Here is a 12,250-nt window from a genome sequence, read left to right on the forward strand (position 1 = left end):
ATGGATTGAAGGAGTAGAACACGGGATTCGTGCAGAGACGTATTGACGGTTTTAGGAGCACGAGGGTCAGTTTTGAAATCTAATGGATTTTGTCCATCCTGACACTGGCCCCGTGTCCACCGTGGCTGTGACATGATCCAGGTACATTGATCAGGGATTCAGCAGGGTCTCTGGTCTACCTCAGATTGCTAATTTTTCAGGCAAGTATTTTAAGCTTTCTTAGGATTCTGTTCCTGGTGACAATGGGTAGAGTCATTTCTGCCTCTGGAAGTGAAACCCTATGGTTTGTGCAAGTGAGAAATGTGTCCTTCCTTACCAATAAAACTCAAATGAATGTGAACATTTTATATACAGAAATGTTGGAGGTGAGCAGAGAATAGTAAGTGTACACAGGTTCCTCTGACACTGCTACAAGGACAGGAAGCTGCAGATCACATAGGAAACCAGCCCCGAGTCTCCATCTGCACGAGCTGCTGGGGCTGAGACACAAGTCCTCGGGGTGTGTATGCCCCCTGCAGACCCTGACCTCCCTGGAGGCCCTGACCCCCTGATGTCCTCAGCACACATTTCCTTCAACGTCCAACAGAGGAACAGAGACGCGCCCGGCCCTTCTCCTTACTCAGCATTCAGTGGTGCGTCCCTCCCGGTACAGGCATATGGACCCTCCTGTGTAAAACATGTCCCCTCTTAGTTACTTCTGTCAACTGACCCCACCATCTACCCCTAGGCCACAAGTCCCCAACTGCCTCTGCTGCTCCCAGCGGTGCTCCTGACTCTCTCCTCTGGCGATACTGCAGGAGCAACTGTCTTAACTAAAACCTTCCTTCCAATTTGATCATTGTTGGTGGACATTTTAAAGTCACAGAGGGAGAACAAAGTGAAAGGAGGCATCAAGTCTCAATCCTCACACACAGGGGATGAGCTGGCTCCTCTTCCATCAGGTGGCTCCTCAGGACACAGGAAGGTGGATCCGAGGGCAGAGCGACAGGCCAGAGGTTGGGTCTGAGCCACAGCAGCTCATGCCCAGGTCCTAAGACCCAATGGAGTTCTCTCAGATGTGCGTAAAATCATCTTCAGCTGGTGATTTCTCTCTAACTTCCATTTCCTCTATTAGGAAGGGAGATGTGTGGACTGTGACCATGTGCCTGCCCTAAAGTGCATTTTAGAATGAGGTAACTGGTCTTCTAGGATCACAGGTCTACAGGTGGAGAGGGTTATGCCCCAGGATGCATGCACCCGAATACTCACTGACAGCTGACTTAGAGATTGCACTCGGGACATTGGACAGGATGCTCTTCGGTGTTTTGGGCTTCAGGTCATGCTTTAATGAGTCAGCTTTTGGGATGTTTGGATGTGCTTAGTGGAACTGGCCTGTGGGATGGATGTGAGTATTCGGAGGGCTGTTTCAGTCGCTCTGTGCTCAGAAGCTGTGACTGTTCCAGGGGAAAAGGCACGTTGTCATTCCAGGGCCATTAGACATCTTGAGGTAAATGGCTTCCGGTTATATCTGAGACACTCCTAATACAGCCACAAGTGTTCACGCCAGAGCGAGGCAGAGAAGATTAGACTCCAGAGGAGAAAGCAATGTGACCAGTGATGTAAGGTGTCTTCCTCCAGGCTGTGGGGCTGGAGAACGGGGCATGAGTCAGGATGTAAGGAAAGCGGCTCTTGAACCAGGAAAGACACAGAAGCAGACCACTGTCTGAGTTTGCTCAGGCTGCAGTCAGAGAACAAAACCTTCTGAGTAATTTAATGTTAACAACCATTCCCTTCTCAAGGTTCAGGAGGTGGGAATCCAGGATCGAGGTGCCAGCATGGTCACTATTGGGGAGAATCCTCTTCCTGGGTCATATCTGGTTTGCTCTTGCAGTGTCCTCAGGTGGAGGAAGTGACACGCATGGTCTCTGCGGCCTGATTTAGTCAGGTGCTAATCCACTTCATGAGAACCCTGGCCTTGTCATCCAGCGCCTTCCAAACACCCCACCCACTAACACGGTCTTTTGTGGGGATAAAATTTCAATATGTAATGTTGAGGAGCACACGTGTTCAAATCCAGCCCCCCTAAGCCTCTGAGCATCTGTGGTCCTGCCAGCACCTTGAAGTCTGTCTAGGGAGACTGACTTTTTGCTCTGACCTCCAGACTGTGAAAGTCAATGTGTGTAGACTGTACTCTGAGTGTGTGATAATGTGATTCAGCAGGGACAGGGAAGTCACAAGGCTGGACGTGGGTCCCACATCATCAAAGGTCTCCCCACGGTGCTCCCCGTGTGTGAGGACAGCAGCCCCCCCCCAGGGACAGGGACACAGGAGGCTGTTGTCGGAGGGGAGGAGCCTCTTCAGGATCTCAGCCCTGCAGGAGAGAACTGAGGGGGACTGTACTAGAACCTGGCTCACCCGTCACCTTGACTTTGCTACCAGGAGTCAGGATCGTCCTCCCAGAAGGTCATAGGCCTGGTGCTGGACCTCAAACTGGGCAGTAGGAGTTCACCCTTCAGTCTTTATACTTACCTATATTGAAGCATCATTCCCTTTTCAGAAACAGGGGAACGTGGGAGGAATGGCTGGGGGATCTGCAGTCCAAACCCTGAATCTGACACCAACACGTAATCCCAGACGATGCCTGAACTAACTCCCTCATCCAGAGACCAGGGAGGTGCAACTGTGCCCTCTGCAGAAGCAAAGACAAATGATAAGGACCTGTCAGGAAATAGTGACCCTGCATCTTCCTGCAGGACACCTGGACTCGTGACACCTTTCCCTGAATGACAGATGAGCATTTGAGATCTTCTTCTCCATCTCTGGTACCTGACTCTGTGTGACAACTTCAGGAGAATAATCGTTCCCCTACTTCCTCTGCCCCACACAGCTGCCCTCTCCCTCAGGGTTTCTGTCACTCTCAGGATGTGGATCGTCACACTGTGTCTCTCGCACAGTAATATGTGGCCGTGTCCTCAGGCCTCAGACTGCTCAGCTCCATGTAGGCTGTGCTGGTGGATGTGTCTGCGGTCATGGTGACTCTGCCCTGGAACTTCTGTGCATACCATGTGCTACTATCTTCAGGATCAATTCTTCCCATCCACTCAAGCCCTTGACCTTGTGCCTGTTGCACCCAGTACATATATTTACTGGTGAAGGTATACCCGGAAGCCTTGCAGGAGACCTTCACGGAGGCCCCAGGCTTCCTCACCTCGGCCCCAGACTGCACCAGCTGGACCTGGGCGTGCACACCTGTGGAGAGGAGACAGCAGTGGGTGCAGAGCCCTGACTGGCCCTGGTGCCCTCGTCCGCCCAGGGCTGGGGATCCCCTTACCTGTGGCCACTGCCACCAGGAGGAGGACGCTCCAGCTCCAGTCCATGCTGAGGGTGGTGCTGTCAGGTCCTCTGTGGCGGAAGGTGTGATGGTGGGTGTTGTGAGGACACAGACATGTCCCTACTTAACCTAGTGCTCCTCGGCTCATTTGCATATTCATGAGGCACAGTATTCATAGCTGAATTTTTGGCCCTACCTGAAAGAGAGTCAATGATACAAGGATCATGCACAATGGGCATTTGTGGGTCCAGTCCCAATTCTTGTTGGAGACATTTGTTATCTGCCAGGGCCCTGATCTCTGTACACAGTTCTGGCCCCTGAGGAGCACGTCGCACAAGACTTCTCCTCACTGTCCACCTCCTTTGTGTGACACGGAGACACCGGAACTGTTTCTGGGCTCTTAGTGAGAATGTCTCATTCCAGGGTCAGAGTGTCTCCTAAATGCCACACCTAGTGATTTAGTCAACCATCCTTGCCACCAGCTCCTCACTACTCAGAGGACTAGGGGCCTAGATCTGCTCCTCGTGTGTGGTTCCTATTGCTTTCAAGAGTTTGGCAAAGGGTCCTGACAGAGTAGGACATTGTTGTTTCTTCAGCATCCCTGTCTGACTGTTAATTAAATGTTATGAAAGGAGGAAGCCCCAGACCCGCCGAGTAAGGCCTTACCCACTCCCCCTGCACCTGCTACTGGAGCTGAAGCTGCTGCTTAGCGGGTCCTGAGCGCACCCTGCAGCCGAGTCATCACCCTGCAGGAGAGGGCCCCGTGTGGGCTCAGGAGCATTGACCTTGCAGTGCCTGCAGTCCAGGATTCAATGTCTGTGCCCTGACTTCGAGATGTTCCCTCAGGAACACCATATGCATCACCTCTGAAAGAGTGAATAGGCCTCAGTCACCCCCCACTATGCTGCCGGGAGTCCCCAAGCAAGGGCTTTGGAAATCCACCAGGAGCCCCTTCCCTGGGGCAGACGGACGCACTGACGCAGGCAGCACTCCCCTGAGTTTGGAAGCTCTTGAGGGTTTGGGGACTCCAGTGTCCTTTAGTTCCCTCGGATTGAAGGTGACATTGGAAAATCCCTGCAAACACAGACCATGCTGTTTGATGGACAGTCTACTTCTACTAGTCTATGAATTAGATGCACACAGCAGATGTTCCCACAGATGTCACCTTTGACCTGTTACTAGATGTAGGATCTAATCTCACTACGTGTAAGAGACACCTGGACAGATATAATTGACACAAAATCACTGAATGTCATAATATATTCAAGTGTCACTCAGGAAGCTGGAATCTGGAGAGTACAACAGATGACGACGTGTTAGATCTCAGGTGAGGTCACATTTTGAAAGGGCATCGGTCCCTCTTGCTGGACTCAAAAGGTGCATGTGTCACCTCACTCGAGGACCAGGTGCTGTCACTCCTGAAACACGAGCCAACTCATGAGAGCTCTGTCCCAGGGGGAGCTGAGAGCAGGCGGGAGGAGACGCAGGAGTCCTGGCTTCCAAGATGCACAGGGACACGAGGTCCACGATCCCGTGTGAGAGGCACTGGTCTCTGCGTGAGGACGTTTCGTAAGCGCTGCTGTCAGGAACCTGTGCCTGTGCCGACATAACCAGGAAAGTGATGAACATCCTTCTGGTCAGTGAACCTGCTCACAGTTAACCCTGGGATCTCGCTATGTGTGAACCTTACGCCCACCATTCCTGTGGTGAACCCTCACACACCATGGACTGTATGGGAGAAGGGTTCTTAGGAAGTGTCATGGTTAAATGAGACTGTAGGGTGAGTCCTCATCCACTGGAACTGTTGGCCTTATGAGAAGAGAGGGAAAAGAGACATATTTCTCACTTTCTCCAGCACATGAGATTGCACCTAGAAGTCAGCTGTCCATCTGTCGGGAAGGATTCTCACCAGGTATTGATATATCTGGACCCTGTAACTTGATTTCCTGACTCCATCATGTGAGACAATAAATTTCTGTCATTTGAGCTGTCCAGTCTTTGGCCTTTGCGATGGCAGCACATGAGACAGACTGTGGCACTGAGAATGGGTGCTGCTGGAACAAGTATCGAAAAGGTGCACATGGACGTGGAACCAGGTGATGGGTAGGAGGTGGGAGACTTTTAAGTGCCTGCTAGAAAATTCGAAGCTTGCTATGAGTGGTGTTACAGGTGATTGTGTGGAGAGCTCAGAGAGAGGATGGGAGAGCCGTGGAGGAAGCTCCCGCACTGAGAGAACACGCACACAGTCATGAAGACACGGTGGTTGGAGTGTCAACATGGGAGCCGTTTAGGTGAAGTGTCAATGGAAATGAGAATAGGTCATGGGTTTTGGAGGAAAGTGACCTTGTCACAAAGTTTCAAAGAAGTGGGTGGCCAGGTTTAGGGCAAAGTAGAAGGTAGAGCTGTGAGCAGTGCAAGTGTGTATTTAGCTCGGGGATTACTAAGCTAAAGGCGGGTTGGTTGGTTCCTTCTTTGTAATGTTTCCAGTAAAACGTGATAGGACAGTGATGGATCAAAGACAGCAGTATGAATCGAATGCCTCTCAGAATGTGGAGTTGTGAAAAATGGCCAGTCATCCATAAGCCCAAATTGTGGACTACGTTCTGAAGAGGGCAGGAAAAGTGTTGCTAAAAACGTTTCATAAAAAAAATCTAAGTCCTGGCCTGCGGGTCTCATCGGCCATCTCAGCGTCAGCCAGTAAGGGATGATTCCAGCAGAAGCCACTTTGAAATGAAGGGGAGCAGAAGGTGGGGTGGAATGAAGGGAGATGTCAGACTTCATGGATTTTACTAACCAGGATCATAACCCACATGGTGGTGAAGATGCAGTATGTTGAAGAAAAGGGCAGAATGACCTTGGAGGAGACTCAGAGGTGATCAGGGAGGATTCTCTGGTCAAGACGTGGGCCATCAGCTCAGTGTAACGGGTGACACGGCCTCCAATCAAAGCCTTTGGATTGACCAGCACCTGGCAGTGCCTGGGGGTGCGACTGCCGTCCAGCAGAGCCACGGAGAGACTGTCGTAGAGTCCAGATGGAGGTTCCCACCCTTTGGCGGCCCCTCCATCATATTTAGGAAGCACATAAGTCTTCAGGTTTTATAGATTCACAGTTGGAGAGAACTTTAGACTCAGTCTGAATCGTATGTCAAGTCCCACCAATAACTAATGAGATGATATTTAGATGAGACTTTGGACCTAAGACTTTAGAGTTGGTGCTGTAACTAGTACTATATTTAGGAAAGTTGGGTTGGAGTTAATGTATTAAGCGAGAGAGAAAGACATGAATTTTTGGGTCCACTGGTGGAATATTATGAACTGAGTTCGGTTATTCAAAATTCATGCCTTGGGGTCTGAATTCTCAGTGATGGTGTTTAAATAGGGCATTGAGGAGGCTTGAAAACTAAGTGAGGTCACAGTGTGGTGGTCCCGCCCCACTAGGACTGGAGTTGTAAAAATAAGAACATGTGATAAGTGACCAGCATATCCAGCGTGTTCCCTGACCCCTGGCTCACCATGGCCACAATGAGGTGTTTAGCTTGTGCTCTGGTTCATCAAGATATATTTTTTCATCAGGTTTCTGAGTTCTTAGTGGTGTCCATGGGTCAGCAGCCAGCTGTGCCCCCACCTGACACCTGTCCTTCAAAATTGTCTGTGTGACCTTGAATCATAAGTGTGCATGACACGGAGGGTGAGCACGTCGCTTTAGACCCCCCGATATAACCTGCCTGGGGGGTCCACAAACAGAAAGACGTGTAAGAGGGACAATAGGAGAGGAAGTGGGGACATGTGAATGCCACGTATGTACATAATCCCTTCTCTGTGACTGGCCTGGGTAGGGGCGTAGAGATTGAGCTGAGCTCTAGCCCCATGGAGCTCACGGCGTAGGACAGACTTAGTGAAATTCGGACAGTAGATGACATCTGGTTCTGTGGGGATGGTAAGTGAAGAACCGGAGGGTCCTGTGTTGCAGGCAGGACAAAATGGCATTACATAGAGTCCTGGGGGCTGATCCTGCCCCTGTGTCCATGTGTCCTGTCTGAAGGGAGGGCTCATGTGGAGACAGCGTGTGCCTGGTGGCCAGAGAGCCTGAGCTCAGCACACAGGAGTCTGCACTGGGCCGGGTCTCTCTGTGCAGGTATTTTCCGGCCACAGGGAAGAAAACAGCCCTCAGGTTGGTCCCTCTGCTGAGACATGAAAACAGACACATAGAAAACTGGTGAAGGAAGGTCCCCAGCCACCAGTGATATGTCATCTACAGACACACAGGGCACGTTTTCAATTTAGTCTGCAGGGAGAACAGAAAAATTTAGAGCTACATCAAAAAAGTCAGGGTTGTGCTCGTGGGCAGCTGTGAACTTTGAGAGGAAATCGCTGTTCTCACCCAGACTCCCCCTCCCACCTCCCTGTGCACCTGCTGCTGGTCTGGTCTGTGTGTTCTGTGCTTTGTGTGACCTCGGCGCCCCCTTGTGACCTGATCGGCCCCTGCAGCGCCCCCTCCTGTCTCCCTCAGGGAGGTTTGTGTCTGGGCTCACACTGAGGTCCCCTCACTGTGTCTCTCGCACAGTAATACACGGCCGTGTCCTCGATGGTCGCAGAGTTCAGCTGCAGGGAGAATTGGTTCTTGGAGGTGTCTCTGGAGATGGAGGTGCGACTCTTCAGGGACGGGCTGTAGTATGTGTTCCCATTGTAACAAATCCTCCCCATCCACTCCAGCCCCTTTCCAGGAGGCTGGCGGATCCAGTGCCAGCAGTAACCGCTGCTTGTGAGGGAGACTTTATAGTCCGCGCAGGTGAGCGAGAGGGTCTGCGAGGGCTTCAGCTGTTGCAAGCCCCACTGCTTTAGCTCCTCCTCAGACAGGACACCTGGGGACAAGGAGCATCAATCCTGTCAGTCACCTGCAGTCACAGGCATCCCGCAGACCCCTGTCTGACACCTGAGACACTCACCTTGGGGGGCTGTCACCAGGCACAGGAGAAGACCCCACAGTCTCATCTTCACCTCGACCACAGCGCTGCTTCCCCAGAGACCTGAGCCCTGTGTGAGGAGAGAGCTGTGAGCGTCCACAGCCCACACAGGTTTTACCCTGGGGCTGGAGGAGGAATTTGCATGTGGGCAGCCTGCTCCTCATAAGTGGGGAGGGACTGGGTCAGGCTCCCTGGCGTCTCTGGGGTCCAGCTGGGGCTCTTCCCTTTAATACATATGCTGTCTGAGTGTGGGATGGCAGAGCAACCGATCTCTAAGGTACATTGAAACAGGTCTAAGGAAACCCTGCTTTTCATAGTATACGAATAAACGCTGGACTTTGAGTAGGTCACCATTTTTAAACTTATAAGTGTTTCTCATAATTATGAAAGTGATTAGCATGATGTTCAGACATATTTTTACTTCAAACAGATTGAATATATTCACGGAACCCAACTATTTATAAACATAATTCAAGGAAATCATACTTTTTCACCTTTGTTATAAATTACATCCAAAATAATAGACAGTCTTCTCCAATTCCCTCCTTCACTGAAGCACTTGTGAGTTGTCTTTGTCTAAGTAGCTGCCTCTCTCCATAATCAGGCTGGAAGACTTCTGATGCTGGACACTTCATATTGTACTTTTTCTTATTTATTTTTTATTTTTTGTTAAACTATAAAGTCTTTACATATTCTATATAATAATTTTTACGACATATTTAATTATATTATTTATTTGGAGATTTAACTAAATTTTGAAATAATATTTCAAATATCACGTATTTATATTCGCCTACTTTTTCCTTAAGGTCCAACCTGTGTGTGTCACATCTGAGAAACCCTTGGCTGATCCAAGGTCACACACATTCCGGTCTATCGATCTGTGTCATTCCCTCGACCAGTGCCATGCAACCTTTATTATTGCAGGAGGGAATCAGGGCAAAACTGTGTTTATCACACTCAGAATCCTGGAGACTGGAGACCTGGATGCCACCAGGGGCCACATGGAAGAAACCAGGGTGTCAGGAGCCATGTACAGCAGGGAGAGGGGTCCTTAGAACCAAGTTTTCCTGGGGTTTCCCGGGTAAAGGGTTAGCAGGACTGGTGAAGAGCTTGTGCCTGACTCGTGTGAATCATTTCGTTGGGCTCAGAGCTGGACGTGGTTCTCCATTTGCTGGCAGCTGGGCCTGGGATGACGAAGGCGGAGGAGTATCGTGTCCCGGGATGTGCGGGCAGACATAGTCTGGTGCCCTGGAGGCTTAGTTTCCATGTGAAAGGCGTGTGCCAGGCTAAGACCTGTGCTGTATCTAAGAACTGGTTCCATCATGAGGGGAAGAGTCTCCCCATCAAGAAATATTTGAAAGTTGTTAAACATCATAATGTAGAGAAGGCGATAAAGTACATAAACACACTCAATGCAGGGAGCCTTTGCATTCACACCAACTGCAGCACCTTGCCCTATTCTGTCCCCACTTCATACGGAAAAAATCACTGCATCCTTCATCCTCCACTGTGAACCTTGGGGACAGGCCTGGGACACACAGTCGTACCCTCAGGAGCTCCTCATTCAACCCTGAGCACATCATGAGCGAGCACACGCTTCTTCCCTAACTCTGGGTTCATCTCCCCCACTGTGTTTCTGTTCAGGCTGAAGCTTTCATATTGGGTGTGCGTGTGGGGGGCTGTATCACTGAGTGATGGATGGGGCTTCTATAGACGAGTGGGTCCGAGTTGTGAATTCCTCTCCCATTTACATGATTCATTTCTATTGATAAAGGAGAGAAACCCATAGTTACCTGGGACACAATGTGAGTGGAGTAGAGGGGCTTGATTCCCTAAGTAGATCTTAACAGCTAAGATGCCCTATAGGAGAGAGTGATCAGTACAGGTTCAGCTTGTATTAGGGGTGCTGGGCCACCCCATGAGGCCTGGGAAGAGAAATGCTCTTTAGGGTAAAGAGGAGGCCACGTGTGTGGGGAGCTCATAGTGCGCCATCCTCTATCCGACCAGGAACCAGAGAGAAGTCCAAACACACGTGGTCCCTCACCTGAACCCTCACCACTCTGTTCACACCACCTGCAGCTACCCTCTTACTAGGAGCTTTCTCGGATGTGGGGAGAATTTACAGCAATGACTGTGATGGCGTCTGAAGGCACAACAGCTGAGCGACTGTGTGATGCGAGGACATAGTGCAGAATCATTGGAGGAGACCCATGTCAAAAATTATTAACCCTCTTTGCTGTGACTGGTACGTGGGGAGGGCTTGAGAGTGAGGGGCACGGAAGCACAGGAGACACATGGCTAAACAGATGTCGTGTAACTAGGACAGTAGATGATAGTGGGTGATGTTGGGGTGTTTCAACATCCACCTGAGTAAATGAGGAAAAAGAGGTTAACGTGCTGCAGACAGGACAGAGATCCTATGGGATAGAGTCCTGAGGGACAGGTCCTCCCATGTGGGCCATGTGTCCTGTCTGAAGGGAGGCCCACGTGGGGACAGCGTGTGTCTGTGGGGGGCAGAGCCTGAGCTCAGCACACAGGTCCCTGCACATGCTGTGTCTCTCTGTGTGGAAACAGTTCCCAGCCTCAGGACACAAAGCCCACAGGTGGTTTCTCTGTCATGAAATCAGAAAGAACACATTGAAAGCTGGTGCAGGAAAGGTCCCCAGGCACTGATGATACACCGTCTACAGACAGGTTAATTCTTCATTTCTTGTGTGTGTGAGAATGTGGAAAATTAGAGCCACAAAGAAGCAGCAGTAATTCTCCTGGGAGGCAGCTGAGAGATTTGAGAGGAAATTGCTGCTGCGAATGGGAAGCTCCTTCCCCCGGTCCCTTTGCACCTGCTGCTGGGCTGGTCTGTGTGTGCTGTGCTGTGTGTACCCTTAGCGCCCCCTGGTGTCCTGAGCTCCCCCTGGTGACCTGAGCACCCCTCCTTTCTCCCTCAGGGAGGTTTGTGACTGGGCTCACACTGAAGTCCCCTCACTGTGTCTCTCGCACAGTAATACATGGCCGTGTCCTCAGCCTTCAGGCTGCTCATTTGCAGATACAGCGTGTTCTTGGCGTTGTCTCTGGAGATGGTGAATCGGCCCTTCACGGAGGCAGCGTAGTATGTGCTGCTGCCATCACCACTAATGTATGAGACCCACTCCAGCCCCTTCCCCGGAGCCTGGCCGATCCAGTGCATCCAGAAGCTACTGAAGGTGAATCCAGAGGCTGCACAGGAGAGTCGCAGAGACCCCCCGGGCCGCACCACGTCTCCCCCAGACTCCACCAGCTGCACCTCACACTGGACACCTGTGAACACAGACACGTCAGGGTCAGGAAACTGTCTCACGTCCCTGTTCCTCACTCATACCCACTCACGTACTCAGTGTCCCTTGTTCCCCATCAGTCACCTCGTAAAACAGCGACGAGGAAAACCCAGCTGAGCCCAAACGCCATGGTGCGCCGTGCGTGTTCAGACCTGATCCCGGAATGGGGACACCTGGGAATCGCGGGGCTGGGCTCCTGTCCCAGAGCTGCAGGCTCGGGGCTGCGCTGGCTTTTATCAGCAGAGGGGCCCTATTTGCATGAGCTCTGACTGTATAAGGAGCTCTGGGGTTGGGGCCCCACAGAGAGGGCAGAGTCCCAGAGAGCAGGCCTCGATGTACCTGAGCACATAGTGACAATGAGATTGTTTGGTGAAATATGACTTTTACTGTGACATGTCTTACTTAAACACTTAGCACCAGCTTCTTATTTTACTCATGCATGTAAGTCATGTGATGTGATATCATTTACCTGCATCAGAGGTGAACAGGCCAAACAGGACCACAGATCTTGCTGGTGTCGAGAGCTCACGTGTATAAGAGTGAACTCATGTGTCTGGCTCTGCACGCTCCCCACTGCACCCCACTGCTCGCCTGGGCCACCTCCAGGACAGAGGGGACATGCCCAGTAGGGTGCAGGTCTCCGTCCTGCATGAGTGCGTGTG

The 12,250-nt window shown here is 51.1% G+C and overlaps 3 gene segments (V, D, J or C); all 3 read right to left on the minus strand.

Annotated features, from left to right (window-relative positions):
- Positions 1-2,911: 2,911 nt before the first annotated feature.
- LOC120593188 (immunoglobulin heavy variable 1-69-2-like) lies at positions 2,912-3,371 on the minus strand. The segment is given in 3 exon segments: positions 2,912-3,100; positions 3,188-3,228; positions 3,311-3,371. Coding segments are annotated over 3 exon segments (276 nt in total).
- A 4,445-nt stretch (positions 3,372-7,816) lies between these two features.
- Positions 7,817-8,442, minus strand: LOC120593193 (Ig heavy chain V region 1B43-like). The segment is given in 2 exon segments: positions 7,817-8,172; positions 8,257-8,442. Coding segments are annotated over 2 exon segments (402 nt in total).
- A 2,776-nt stretch (positions 8,443-11,218) lies between these two features.
- LOC120593195 (immunoglobulin heavy variable 3-74-like) lies at positions 11,219-11,795 on the minus strand. The segment is given in 2 exon segments: positions 11,219-11,571; positions 11,673-11,795. Coding segments are annotated over 2 exon segments (399 nt in total).
- Positions 11,796-12,250: the final 455 nt, after the last annotated feature.

This window comes from Pteropus medius, unplaced genomic scaffold (assembly GCF_902729225.1).
Source record: "Pteropus medius unplaced genomic scaffold, Ma_sr-lr_union100, whole genome shotgun sequence".
NCBI lineage: Eukaryota > Metazoa > Chordata > Mammalia > Chiroptera > Pteropodidae > Pteropus > Pteropus medius.